Source organism: Tursiops truncatus, chromosome 8 (assembly GCF_011762595.2).
Source record: "Tursiops truncatus isolate mTurTru1 chromosome 8, mTurTru1.mat.Y, whole genome shotgun sequence".
Taxonomy (NCBI): domain Eukaryota; kingdom Metazoa; phylum Chordata; class Mammalia; order Artiodactyla; family Delphinidae; genus Tursiops; species Tursiops truncatus.
Window position 1 is genome coordinate 38,354,117 of NC_047041.1, and position 15,002 is coordinate 38,369,118.

Sequence of the window (15,002 nt, forward strand, 5' to 3'; positions counted from 1 at the left end):
CCCCGCTGGCTCTCCCAGGAGCAGGGGCCTCGGAGTGCTAAGTCACTTGCCAGTCACCCTAGCAAAAGGCAGAGCTGGGCTTCCAATCTCCATCTGCCCGACTCTACAGACTGAGCTTCTGGATAGAAAAGTGCACGATGTATACAAATTGGAAGTCAGGGTTCTTGGCACATTGTAGACCCTCATAATATGGTAGCCACGTTTCCTGTCTCTAGCCTACTTGTTTTTACCTTTCTCCTAGAGTAGCCAGTGTGAACTGTAGACAAGCAGTTACGGGGGTGTCTTTATCCATTTGGGCTGCTATCATAAGATACCATAAAGTGGGGGGATTGAGCACCATTTTCTTTTCACAGTTCTGGAGGCAGGAAGTCCAAGACTAGGGTACCAGCATGGTCAGGTTCTTGGTGGGGGTTCTCTTCCTGGTTTACGGACAGCCACCTTCTTGCTGCATCCTCACATGCTGAAGAGAATAATCTTCTCTCTTTTTAGAAGGGCATTAATCTCATTCATGAGGGCTCCACCCTGAAGATCTAATTATTTCCCAATGGCCCCACCTGCAAATCCCTAACTGGAGATTAAGGTGTCAACATATGAACTTAAGGAGGACACATTCGGTCCATAGCAAGGGGGGAGATGGTGGGAAAACGGAATGGAACACAGGAAATGGCATTGAAATGACCAGGCTCCCTAAAGGAGCCAAGGAATATCAATGTCATGAGTGGAAGAAGGGAGGGATTTGACAGTAAGCCACACTCACTTCCTAGAGTGAAGCAATCAGTGGGAGCATTCAAAGCCATTCCCATCCCCCTGCACACGTGGTAAAAAAGGAATGCCCGGAGTAGCCATCATTCTCCCAAAAAGGTGACCTGTGCCCATTTGTCAGGTACGATTGAGAAAAGTGAACAAGAGAGCTGCCATGAGACCGAGAACAGACTGAAACAGCTCTGAGAGCCCCAAGAGTCTTTGGTCCTGAACTTGAGGCTGACTGTTCCCAGTAAAAGACACCTTTTCTCAGAGACTCTAAAACCAGCAGTTTGGGGGAGAGCCTGGCTATGGTTACGGTAGCTGGGAAGAAGCTGTGGCTTTGCGAAACTGCCTAACTGCCTGTCTGTCTCCAAGCAGATCATAAACGTCATACTATGTTTCCTTAGCATGTAGGACCAGCCTGGCACGGTGAGGGTGCTTAATATTTGTGGAGTCAATGAATGAAGGTCTCATATTGGAATAAGACAAACAGAGATTATTATCTGGCTCTGTAAGTTATTTCAAACCCCAGCTTAGAACTGGATATCTTATTTTAAAAGACAATTAACATGAAAGCAATTATGCTGTAATAGGAATTATTTATTTATTTTAGGTGTTTCTTATGATACTAGCTCTTTTTTTCATTTCTATCGGTGGTTTCAAGTCATTCACTCAATCGACAATATTCATTGAGTCCTCACTAAACAGAGAAAGCCAAGAAAGATAATTATCTACTGTTCTAATCTGGTTCAATGCATGAGCTAAATCATAGGTTAATGAAGTACTCAGGGTCCTAGAGGGTCGTGTGTAAGTACAGTCAAGGTGATATACCACGAGAGAGCTGAGGTTAGGTCACCTGGTTACTAAGGAGTTTCTCAGGAAAAAGAAACTTATGCAATAGACCCTTGACATTCCCAGGGAATGGATCCTAAGCTCTTTCTTTGCAAATTCTTAATCCTAGCTCTTTCCTAAAAATTATCCGTCTCTGGCGCCAGGATTTCCCATGCATAGCCTCAAATTCTAAATCTGTAGGCCGTTCAACTCTCACACCTCCTCTCTCCCCTGGTAGCTGTTTCTCCAGAGGATGTCTCCTGAAGTCTCCTGAGGAGATGCCTTCACTGCCCTCCACATTATGTGAATATGGGCCTCAGCACAATTCCAAAATACTGACTGCAGTGATTTGCTGTTGCTCATACATAGCTGGAATGGCTGTTGTCAACTTAGTGAATGTCAGTAATCTGCTGGCTCTGTTAAAGTCCCACCTAATGCAATACAAGTCAGAAACGTGACATGTCAGCTGGTACACCAGGAAACAAGAACATACAGACATTCTGCTCTCAGGACTTGCATCTGGTAGGAACGATAGAGCCATTTCCAGGGATGGCTGTGAATTATCCATGCTTTCAAAGACTCTGTGGCCCACAAATTTCTCCATCCCCAGGTCACCTAAAACACCAATAGCCCCAATCACCCAGTGGCAGGAGTTTGCATTTACTGAGTTAGGACATTTTATTCCTTCTCCCCGCCTCAGCTCCCGCCGCCTCTCTCCTGCTCTCCAGCCACTTTGCTAATCTGTGAGCCCCTTAAGGGTGCCCCCACCGCAGGTATTTGCATGTGTTGTCCCTCTGCCTAGGGTGATGCTCTCACTCCCTTGTCCACAGCACGCATTCGAAGACCACACTCCCAAGAGGCCACCCTCTCCGACATAGCAGTCCTGTCACTCTCTAACCCCTTACTCTGCTTTATTTTTTCTCCTAGCCCTTATGACTGCTTGACTTGTTATGTCTCTCTTTATAATGAGAATATAAGCTCCAGGAGAACTGAAACTTTGCCTTTTTCACTGTTGTGTCCCCAATTCCAAAAACAGTGCCTGGTACACGGTAAGTGCTTAGCAAACATGTGCTGAATGAATGAATTAAATAATAAGAGAGTGAGTGAACGAGCACTGAAATATATAGACACCATGTGAAGCTTTTGAGAAGAGGCTCTCTGAGAGATGGGACAAAGAAAAGATGCTCTCTGAGGTCTACAGGCCTGGACGTAGCTCTTTTTTAGGCAGAGGGGCCTGAACATTTAGGGCACGAGGATACTGGATGCCAGGATCCTAGAAAAATCCAGAAACCCGGCCACACAAATGTTGCATTTTCATTGAGTGGCACCTCCAACATGTTACCCATGCCCAACAGGGCTCAGTTCTGCCCTTCCTCTGTCCTCCCTGAAACTGCTTATCCCCCTAACCCCCACCACTTGCTGAGGAACCGTGAGAAGGGTCTCACTGTTACCCTGTAATCACTGCAGGTCAATGACAAGGAGCTTGGGAGGCATTTCAGTTTGAGCAGCTGGTGAGCAGAGCGGGATGGGCAAGGGCTGCTCCTCACCAGGATCTGTTCAACTCAGATCAGTGTCCATTCCACTTATCTCGGTAGCCAATTCCTACCAACTGTTTGTGCTTTCCTATTTAAAGTGATGAAAGGTAACACAAACATTGGGGCAAAAAGCGACTTCAAGGCCCATATATGGTCACAATCTAACGACATAAATATCATGGTGAAGTTATTTCCAAATATCTGGAAAGGAATCCTTACACACACGGAAACTGAATTGGTGTAATTGTTAATGTCTACGAATAATTCATTGTGGCCAGGTAGTCAGACAGATCCATAACTGACCTTTTATACAAATCTTACAGGAGTCCCAAGACCCGAACTCCAACCTCTATGGGATACGTTTAAGTACAGGTTCTAATGTCCATCTTACAACTTTGGGCTCCTAAGTAATAGTGATAATAGGTAATATTTATTTAGTACAAATTATGTTTGCCCTGATCTGAACTTGTTATGTGCAAACTCTAGCAGAGGTGCAATGTGGCTAAGAGCTCACTTTTCCTAAACTGGCAAGTGGAGAGCCATCGAAACCTGATTTGTTGAAAGACTACTAAACAAGCTGGGGTAGGAGTCTGAATAAAGGCTGGGTCCTCTGGCTCTTGACTGATTGTGAAATCTTTACCTTGACTTTGTAACACTGCAACAAGGACAAATACGACAAGGAGTGGAATTTCCAAATGGATATGTGTGACCTTTTGTGCAAACATGCAGTAGATCATGAGCAAAAAAAAGTATCAGTTTTCTACCGGTAAAAATAATTGGCAGGGCTTCCCTGGTGGCGCAGTGGTTGAGAGTCTGCCTGCCGATACAGGGGACACAGGTTCGTGCCCCGGTCCAGGAAGATCCCACATGCCGCGGAGCGGCTGGGTCCGTGAGCCATGGCCGCTGAGCCTGCGCGTCCGGAGCCTGTGCTCCTCAACGGGAGAGGCCAAAGCAGTGAGAGGCCCGCGTACCGCAAAAAAAAAAAAAAAAAAAAAAAAAAAAAAAATTAGCACTTTCTTCCAAAACTAAGTATAGTCTCACCATACAATCCAGCAGTCACACTCTTTGTATTTACTCAGATGAGCTGAAAACTTACATCCACACCAAAACCTGCACACAAAGGTTTATAGCAGTTGGATTCATAATTGCAGAAAAAATTGGAAGCAACCAAGATGTCCTTCAGCACGTGAGTGGATAAATAAAGGGTCATACATCATACAATGGAATATTATTCACCAATACAAGGAAATGAGCTATAAAACCACTAAACGTGGAGGAAACTTAAAGGCATATTACTACGTGAAAGAAATCATCTGGAAAAGACAAAGCTATGGAAGCGGTAAAATGATCAGTGGTTGTCAGGGGGGGAGGGGGGATGATTAGGCAGAGCACAGAGGATTTTTAGGCAATGAAACTATTCTGTATGGTATTATAAGTGTAGATACATGTCATTATACATTGGTCAAATCCATAGACCGTACAACACCAAGAGTGAATAAATTAAACTAAGGACTCTGGGTGATAAAGAGGTGTCAGTGCAGGTTCTTTGATTGTAACAAATGTTCCTTTCTGGTGTGGATGCTGGTGGAGGAGCCTGGGAACGAGTATGTTGGAATCCTCTGTATTTTTCACTTAGTTTTGTTGCGAAGTACTCTGCAAATTAAAGTCTATTAATTAAAAGAAAAGTAACGTGTAAGCCTGGGGGTGTGGTGAGGAAAACAGTAGAACTGAGCATCAGAGAAAGAATACGAGCGGATGTCCTAGGCATTGGGCTGGCCCTAGAGGCCAGGAGAGTGTCTGAATGCACATCAAATTAACTGAGCACCTCTTACATGCCTGTCACATTTACATCCCCAGTATCTTCACAAAATTCTCGCACTGTAATTCTGGCTCAGAGAATATCAATGATTTGTTTGCTGAAGGTCCCACGACTAGAAAGTAGCAAAGCGCAGGTTTGAATGCCATTTCTGCTGACTCTAAGTCCAGTTCTCCCCTCTAAGTAACTGCTGGAAAGCTCAAAGCAGTGACTACCGAAAAGTTTGCTTTACAAAAGACATCACGCTTCAGGTTCAACTTTGAACATACGCATACAGAGGGGGTCCATGGATGGACTAACTTTGTGGATGGAGGGACAACACAAAACCACATCAACAGCATCACATTTATTTACTTCACCATTAAAAGAAAAATAAGAGGCTGCAGGGGAGGTGATAGGGAAGGAGAACTGAATAGAGAATTGTTATTACTATCCAGAGTAATAGCCTTTCTGGCATTTCCCATACCAAGGACAAAACTTCATAATGGACAGAGTCAGCTTCCCCTGGGGGTCACCCTCTCTTCCATGATGGGGAAGGAAAGCTTCTGCAGCTCTGGAGAGGGGCCCGGGAAGGGGGCCTCACAGTCTGGTGACAATGCAGACCTCCCCAAGTCTCCTTTCTTCTCTACAGTGCATGCCAGGGACACGGCCCATCTTCCTCACCTCTTCATGCCCACACTCATCTTATTGTTCCATCTCCAAGCCTGGCTGGAAAGGAAGATAAAGCCTCCCCACCTTCCTATTTCCGTGCTGCTCCAAGAAAACAAAGTCTGCATTCCATATTGCTTCAGGAAACAGAAGACACACACACACACACACACACACACACACACACACACACACACACACACACAATTTCAGTACCTTACAGGTCTCTGGTCTTAATGTTACTATTCTAACATCCAACTCCCTTCGCAGCTGGTAATTATAGGTCCCTTTTATAGGACATTCCAATTAGGTCCCTAATTTATAGGTCCCTTTTAGAGTCCCCACCCAACCACCCATTTTTAATATCCTAAAGGTGCTCACCTGAAATCTCCCTTATTCTGACGAAGATCTTTCCAAAGGCCGTGCAGAGCCCTATTCCCAGGCCACTTTGCCATAATCGATCCAGCGCGGGGAGGCGAAATTGATGGCTTCCGCCCAGTTGAAGCCAGAGTGGTAGCCATAGGGAAACGTCACTATGAACTCTCCAGCCTCCTGAGTGACCCGACCGAAGGGGATGCCGTTGTCCTTGAGGACCGTGGGCGAGATGACAGCCACCCTGTGCCGCAGGAAGGCCTCACAGCCCAGCAAGCTGCCTGGGAAAAGCTCCCTGGCCAGGCGTTCCAGGCGCCGGCCGTGCTCCGGGGGCACCGCGTACCAAGTCTTGGGCTCCCCAAAGTGCAGGTAGCTGATGCTGTAAAGGTCCACGTCCTCTGTGTGCCAGGTGAAGGCGGTCTTCCACATGCCAAAGTAAAGGTAGGGGGTGTTGACGCCTTCGATGACCACTCCGCACTCCTGATCCAGCTGGTCCTGAATGGTTCCCAGGTGTCCAAGGTTCCACTGCTTCAGGATTTTATCGAATAAGGAGCCACTGACGTCCGCACCATATACTGGTGAATCATAGGGACGTGTTTTCCAATATTTTCGCTCCAAATCCTGAAAATCAGAATAGAATGGAGTCTGGTGTCTTTCACTGTTTGTTAAGCGGCGATACTCGCTCATGGTCATGGCTTTCTTCTTTTTGTGGTGCTGAGTAAACACACCTGCCTGCCCAGTGGTCACCTGCTGGAGAGGAGCGGCTATTAAGATGTCATCGATATCACTGTACGTCTGTTTGGCTTTCCATCTTTTCGGTGGAATTACCTTGGCTAGGCCAGCTCGGTGTGCACCTTGCCACTCGATGTAAACAATATATTTGCTGAAATCTTCAAATTCTTCCATGGTTGGGTGGAGGATCGTAATCTTACAACTTGGGTTCTGGCTCCCAAAGTGCTTAGACTGCATGGCGGCAACAGAATAAGCAACGGACTGCCAGCTTCTTAGGTATGCTTTGGATACCTGAGAATGCTGGGGAGTAACCTCTTCCCTATACTTCCTTTATTTTTAAAGAAGTTTTGATAGAGCTGAGAGGCAGGAACTCAGACTTGAACTTTTAAACAAACGAGGTGGTATCTTCTCCAGGCTTGTCAACCCACTAGAAGGACTCCACTCTTGTCAGCATTGTGGAGCCAAAGGAAATCCAGTATTTCCCAGAGGAGACGGCTCTCTGAGCCAAGTCCTGCCTCAGCCTGCAGCTCTGTGAGTTTCCTCTGTTGGGGGTATAAGTGCCTGAGACCTCTCCAGATTCCCAGGCTTGAGCGCATGGGTGGCTTCTCACCTCACTGTAGCAGAAAGTCTCTTCATGGAAGTTTCCAAGCCAAACCTAAAGAAAGTACAAAATATTGAAAATAAGTGGATGACAAAACAAACTGATTTAACATCAAGTAAAAGAAAACTGTATAGCAATCTTAATTTCAAAGTTTGAATTTAAGGGCAAAAAGTACACTCTTTTGGTAGGCACGTAAACTGGTGAAGCTATGGTGCATACTATGGAAAACAGTATGGAGGTTCCTCAAAAATTGTAAATAGAACCACCATATGATGCTGCAGTCTCACTTCTGGGTATATAGCTAAAGGAAATAAAAACAGAATATCAAGGAGATCTCTGCCCTCCCACATTCACATTGGATAAGATATGGAAACAACCAACATGTCCAGCGATGGCTGAATGGATACAGAAGATGTGGTACATAGATACAATGGAATACTACTCAGCCATAAAAAGAATGAAATTTTGTCATTCGCAACAATGTGGTTGGTCTTGGAGGGTATTATGTCCAGTAAAATAAGACAGAGAAAGACAAATATGGCATGGTATCACTTATATGTGGAATGTTAAAAAAAAAAAAAAGAGTAAAACTTACAGGACCAGAGTAGAAAAGTGGTTGTGGGGGAGGACAGGGAAGGGAGGGTAAAAGGGTACACAGTTAATAAAGTCTCAGGAGCTAATGTTAACCATGGTGATTATAGTTGATAACAATGTGATGTATAGTTGAAATTTTCCAGAAGAGTAGGATTTAAATGTTCTTACCAAAGAAAGTAAATATATGAAGGAAATGTGTTAATTAACTAGATGGGGGGAATCCTTTCACAATGTATACCAAATCACCACAAAGTTGACTGAATATTTTACAATTTTAAAAGTCAATTATACAGCAATCAAGCTGAAATTTAAAAATAAAGAATTAGGACAAATCATAAGACAGAAAAAGAGGAATATCTAACTGAACAGTAAGGACATTAAGCAAGCTTGAAAAGAAAGGAGTTAAGCACTCAACTCAAGAAATTAGATGGCTTAACCCAAAAGATAAATTAGGGAACGGAAAACAATGATATAAGCTGAAACAATTACAAAAGAAAACATAACACCCAATAGAAATGATGACTGAAACCAAAATGCAACTTGTAGACCATTAAAAGTGTAAAAACATAAGCATAAGAGAATAGAGAGAAAAGTACAAGCATATCACGTTATAATAAAACAGGGGACGCAGATAAAAATCTACCATTATACAAAGAATGCCTATGTAAACAAAAGCAGGAAAAAAGTACACAACACAAATAGACACATCCTTAACAAGCATTATCCTTAACGTGTAAATACTTGAAACATTCTAATTAAAATCTAATCACTAATTTGCATTGATAGACAAATTATTAGAAATATAGGGTTCACTCAAAATGGGAGAAAATATTTGCAAATGAAGCAACTGACAAAGGATTGATCTCCAAAATTTACAAGCAGCTCATGCAGCTCAACATTATAAAAACAAACAAAAATGGACAGAAGACCTAAATAGACATTTCTCCAAAGAAGATATACAGATTGCCAGCAGACACATGAAAGAATGTTGAACATCGTTTATCATTAGAGAAATGCCGATCAAAGCTACACTGAGATATCATCCCACACCGGTCAGAATGGCCATCATCAAAAAATCTACAAACAGTAAATGCTGGAGAGGGTGTAGAGAAAAGGGAACCCTCTTGTACTATTGGTGAGAATGTAAATTGATACAGCCACATGGAGAACAGTATGGTCGTTCCTTACAAAACTAAAAATAGAACTACCATAGGACCCAGCAATCCCACTACTGGGCATATACCCTGAGAAAACCATAATTCAAAAAGAGTCATGTACCAAAATGTTCATTGCATTTCTATTTACAATAGCCAGGACATGGAAGCAACCAAAGTGTCCATCAACAGGATGAATGGATAAAGAAGATTTGGCACATATATACAATGGAATATTACTCAGCCATTGAAAGGAATGAAACTGAGTTATTTGTAGTGAGGTGGACGGACCTAGAGCCTGTCATATAGAGTGAAGTAAGTCAGAAAGAGAAAAACAAATACCGTATGCTAACACATATATATGGAATCTAAAAAAAAAAAATTGTCATGAAGCACCTAGGGGCAAGATGGGAATAAAGATGCAGACCTACTAGAGAATGGACTTGAGGATATGGGAGGGGGAAGGGTAACCTGGGACAAAGTGAGAGAGTGGCACGGACATATATACGCTCCCAAATGTAAAATAGATAGCTAGTGGGCACCAGCCACATAGCACAGGGAGATCAGCTCGGTGCTTTGTGATCACCTAGAGGGGCAGGATAGGGAGGGTGGGAGGGAGGCAGTTGCAAGAGAGAATAGATAGGGGCACATATGTATAACTGATTCACTTTGTTATAAAGCAGAAACTAACACACCATTCTAAAGCAATTATACTCCAAGAAAGATGTTAAAAGAAAAAAAAGAAATATTGGGTTCAACCAAGTTTCTAGACACTGATTAGCAAACAAAATCTATAGATCCCATACACCAGTTAACAATCAATTATAAAGTGAAAGAGTAAAATGGTTTTAATCCCTTTACTAACAGAAATACATGGCCCCAATGAAGAAATCTAAAAATGATATGCATGCAATGCTTGTACTTTAAATGCATAAATAAATGTGAATTTTACCAGGGGAAGAAAGTTGCTTTCTCGTATAAAGTGTCATCCTTTTCATCTTTATGCTTTAAAAAAAAAAAAAAAGGCCAAAAAAGTGCTTGCCTTCTGCCAGTCTAAAATCTTAATTCCAAATGATGATACACAGGACCCAGAAAATGGTTTCCTTGAAGGATTCAGCCTCTGAATGAAACAGGCTGTGTCAAAGGCTGGCTATATATGTCCCACACCAATTTCAATTCAATCAGTACCACCCCAAATCTAATACCCTCATATCCAATCAAAATCTCTAATTTGATCCCACACATTTTTCAAGTCCCTTCCAATTGACACACTCCTTACCCACTTCTAGAAACCCTCTCATTCCCATTAGATCGCAGTTCACTAAATGAGGTGCTTTTTCCTGAAAATCTTTATGATTTTTACCAAGAAAATATTAAGAAAACAATTAACTTCACAAGTTGGAAAACAGTTTAAAAATAAAAACTCAAAAAAGGATATCCAAATGTATAGTACCCTCTCTCTCGCTCTCTCTCTCTATATGCATAAATAGTTTCATTTTTTAAAACTTCTGGTAGGAAAATAACTGTTTTGCTCATAAGCACAAATTACAGAAATAAAGTGACCTACCTTCTACCAACAAAATCCTGATTCCAGTTGGAGATATTCAAGGACCCAGAGAGACAGACAGTGTTCTCTGGGCAGCTGGCCTCCAAATGCAGACCCATGTCCTGATGGCTTTGGCTTTCTACCTGGGCAAAGGTATAATTTGATCAGCACCAGTCAACGGTAATTGCTCTCATTGGTCAGCCCACTTTGCGCACTTTTGATTTTTTAAACCAATCTTACAGAGAAATAAGGGGTTGAAAATAAAAGAAGTGGGAAAGTCAAACCAAGCAAATATTAAACAAAAGAAACCTGGTCTAGCAGCAATTAATATCGAATGTATTTATAAGGTAAAAGAAGGGCACCTTATAGTTATGAAAAAGAAAAACTCGTGGGAAAGATTACAATGATGCACTTTACGCACCTAGACACATTGCACTGAGACATAGAACACAAAGACTGAGAATTATAAGGTAAAACTGACATATTTGCAATCATGGTGTGAGGTTTTTTGTTTTTTTTTTCAAACACCGTTCTTCCAGAAACTGATACATGAGGAGAGAAGAAAATAATGTTATAAAAGTTTAAACAATTAAGTTAAAAACTTTGATTATATTTCTTACAGCAACCACATAGCAAAATGCTTTTCAACACATATAAAACATTTACAAAAATTTACCGCTGTTAAGACCACATAATAAATCTCAATGAAAATTCCTTAGAATCAACGTATTGAGTACCATCTTGATCAATCTATTATTTCAATCATGAAATAAAATTGAAAGTCAATAATGAAAAAAGGGAACACCACCATATTTATTTAAAAATGAATATCCACATAACATCTACAACAATATCCATATAATAGCTAAAAATCTATTGATTTTTATGTTGTCTGCAAGTAGTTAGTAAAAACTAAACCAAAATACCTCAGAATTATTTGAAAGATAAAAATGATAAAACAATTCAAAAAACAAAAGGGAAAACAACTATATACAAAAATATAAATGATTAATAAAATAGAAGTCTGTAACTTAAAAAATAAAATAAAGGAAGAACCGGTTAATAAATTATATAGTACTCCTTGCTACAAGAAGAGAGTGCTCCCTGGGTGTGAGAAGCTGGTGCAGAGTGGCAAGTGGTGATGGGACTCGGGGAGGGGTAGTCATTTTATAGAGGTGGACCCTGCCAAACACCATTTTAACCAGGTCAACATCAAGAGTCATAAAGTGGGAATTCCCTCGCAGTCCAGTGGTTAGCACTCTGCGCTTTCACTGCCAAGGGCCCAGGTTTGATCCCTGGCCAGGGAACTAAGATCCACAAACTGCGAGGCGTGGCCAAAAAAAAAAAAGCCATAAATTACTTTGATAGTATATGTCCTTGATATGATGTGACTAAAATGTGACAAAATTCCCTCCGTAATCTTCCTCCAAAAAAAACCAGAGAAACCCAAGATAATCATAAGAAAAGCATCAAATTCCAATAGAGGGGCATCCTACAATATATCTGACCAGTATTCCCCCAGATTGTCAGGTTTCTATACAAACTTTTGGTCAAAAACAAGGAAAGTCCGAGAATCTGTTACAGCCAAGAGAAACCTAAGGAGACATGAAAACTAAATGTACTTTGATATTTTACATGAGATCTTGGAACAGAAAAAGGACATTGGGTAAAAGGTGAGGAAATCTGAACCAATGATAGCCTTTAGTAGACAATAACATATTGACATTTGTTCATTAATTGTCATCAATATACCATGGGAATTAAGATGTTACTAATAGGGGGACATGGGAGTGGGCGGGTCAATACTCCCTGATCCACGTGCTCAATGCTTTGTAAATCTAAAACTGCCCAAAAATTTAGGTATTACTAAATATAATATTGTAAATAAACAGGAGAAGGCATCAATAAACAATATTAGAATGGAAAAAATTGAAACATAATCTGAGTTTTGGAAACAGTCTACCATACAGCACATTATAAACCAAATGATTCTATGAACCACTATGTGACATAATCTTTTAGAGCACTTTTTAAAATATTTTAAATTATGAAATATAAAATGTTCACAGAAATTTATAAAGCATATATGTACACTTCAACAAATAACTATAGAGTGAGCAGAAGTGGAACCAGTACCCAGGTCAAGAAATGCAACATTGCCAGGCACCTGGCTGCCTGACTTGTGCTCTTTTGCCCAGATTACAGCCCCTTCTGCCTCCTGGACTGACCTTATCCTAACTATTCACATAGTAATTTTGGTAAACATTATAAAATTAAAACTCTGTCCATTTTTGAAAAATTTATATAACCTTGAAGAAACACAATTGTATTTATGTCCGTTAGCGTATTTTTGGTGTAGTTTTTCATCACTTACGCCCTTGCATGCAGCTGGACTTATCTGTTTCAGTGCTGTAAAGTATTCAACCATATAAACTTTCTACTGTTGATGGGGCTTTGGGTTGCTTCCACTTTGGGCCTCTCACAAACAGCGTTGCTCTGAAAATTCTCTGACGTGTATACTGGCCATAGAATACGTAAACTTAAACTTGCCAAAAATTTTCAACACATTTTACCAGTTTACGCACTAGCTGCACGCAAGGGTGCTCATCACCCTTCACTTCTGCAAACCTTTGGTGATTTTCTACCTTTTCAGTTTTAGCCGATCAGGTGAGGGCACAGGGGTACCTCATACTGATTTGCATTTACTTGGTTACTAATAGGGGTGAACCAATTTTCCTGATGATTATTGGCTGATTGGAGGTGCTCCTGCAGGAAGTGCCTCATCAAGTATTTTGTCCATTTTTCTGCCAGGTTGTCTGTCTTGGTGGTAGTTATATGTTCTGCTTATTAGTTCTTTACTGGGTATGAGTAACACGATATCTGTTCTCACTCTTTGATTTGTCTTTTCACTCTCTTTTTCATTTTTTTTTTTTTTTTTTTTGATCAACAGAAGTTTCTCTGTACCTCTAACAGAATATTATTAAAAATAGCTAATATTGGGTTTCCCTGGTGGCGCAGTGGTTGAGAGTCCGCCTGCCGATGCAGGGGACACGGGTTCGTGCCCCGGTCTGGGAAGATTCCACATGCCCCGGAGAGGCTAGGCCCGTGAGCCATGGCCGCTGAGCCTGCGCGTCCGGAGATTGTGCTCCACAATGGGAGAGGCCACAACAGTGAGAGGCCCGCGTACCGCAAAAAAAAAAAAAAAAAAAAAAAAAAAAAATCTAATATTGAGTGATCCATTTGGTGATGTCCCGCTCTCCTGGCCCGGGCCTAAATTACGCCAGACAAGGGACGGACATTCTTGGCAAACGGGACCACTCTTCTTGTTCTGTCCGCGGGCCCATCGTCTCTCTTGTCACGCCCTCCCGGCCTGTCGAGGGGTGTGTGGAAGGCAGGGGTGGTGGTCTCCGGCCCTGACCCTCGGTCTCCCGCACCCTGCCTCACGGCGTGGGCGGGGCCGTGGTCCTGGGACGCAGAAGACACTCTAGCTTCACCTCACTGGCCTGGGCCTCCTGAGCGGTCCTCTCCGCGTTGGTGGGGGGCCGTCCTGCCGCTGCGCTGCGCGCCCCTGCCGGCGCGTGAGCGTGCCTTGCTTGGTCCTCTGTGGTGCCCCTGGAGCGCTCCAGGTCGTCCCTCAGGTGCCCGAGGCCAAGCGGTGGTGTCGTTCCCTTTTCCCAGCGTGCTCCTCGGGGTCCCCGCCGCGGTGGTGTGTCCCGTGAGTGGCTCTCTTGGGGGAATCGAGACGGTAAAGGGAAGCGTGCCTCTGTTTCTCTCCCTCGGTGGGGGACAGGTGCCGCCTCGTCGCCGTCGTCCTCCCACGGTATGCTGTTGGGGGCACTGACTGTGGCCAGGTGAACGCCACGTGTGCCGCCACCACTTGTGGGGGGGCGGGGAAAGCACGCGGGCGTGGGTGCGATCGTGTTGGGCCCGGGCCTGTGAGAAGGGGGTCTGTCGCGCTTCTCGGGCGCGCTCCCTCCTTCCGGAGCCCGATGGACATGCCTGGGGACGGCAGAGGTTGTGCCCCCGGCTGTGGCCGCGAACGCTCCTGTGGGCCGTGTGCTTACCCATACTGCTGACCCCCCCGCCCACCCCGCGCCCAGTCGTGGACTTGGCGGCTCGTGGAGCGCCTCCGTGGGCCCAAAGGAGAGAGACGATGGAAAGGGGATAACGCACCATAGGTGACAAAGCCTTCTCTAGCAATCCGAGAGGGAGCGTTGGGGTACCGGACCCCCAGCCGCTGCCCCTCCCAAGCGTGCAGTGGTCACGGTGACGACTGCCAGAGCATGTGGGCAGAACCCCTCGCCTTCGCGGGAGGGCTTGCGCCGGCCCAGCGGTGTGGCCGAGCGCCGTTCTTTGCGTACCGCGGGCCGCGCCTCCCCCCTCTGACTCGGGGGGGGGGTCGCGCTAGGCCAGCGTCCGGCGCGGGGGC

General features: G+C 43.6%; 1 protein-coding gene across 1 annotated transcript; it reads right to left on the reverse strand.

Moving 5' to 3' along the window:
• Nucleotides 1–5,264: 5,264 nt before the first annotated feature.
• On the reverse strand, nt 5,265–14,578 carry LOC109549390 (lysine-specific demethylase 4D-like). Its single transcript, XM_033862126.2, has 2 exons — nt 10,595–14,578; nt 5,265–7,333 (listed from the first exon to the last, which is right to left on the reverse strand). The coding sequence occupies exon 2, from the start codon at nt 6,913–6,915 to the stop codon at nt 6,007–6,009; it is 909 nt and encodes a 302-aa protein (XP_033718017.1). The 5' UTR covers nt 6,916–7,333; nt 10,595–14,578; the 3' UTR covers nt 5,265–6,006.
• Between the last annotated feature and the right edge of the window lie 424 nt (nt 14,579–15,002).

Coding starts and splice junctions, on each gene's coding strand:
- LOC109549390 (XM_033862126.2), bottom strand. CDS start 6,915: ATGCAGTCTAAGCACTTTGGGAGCCAGAACCCAAGTTGTAAGATTACG.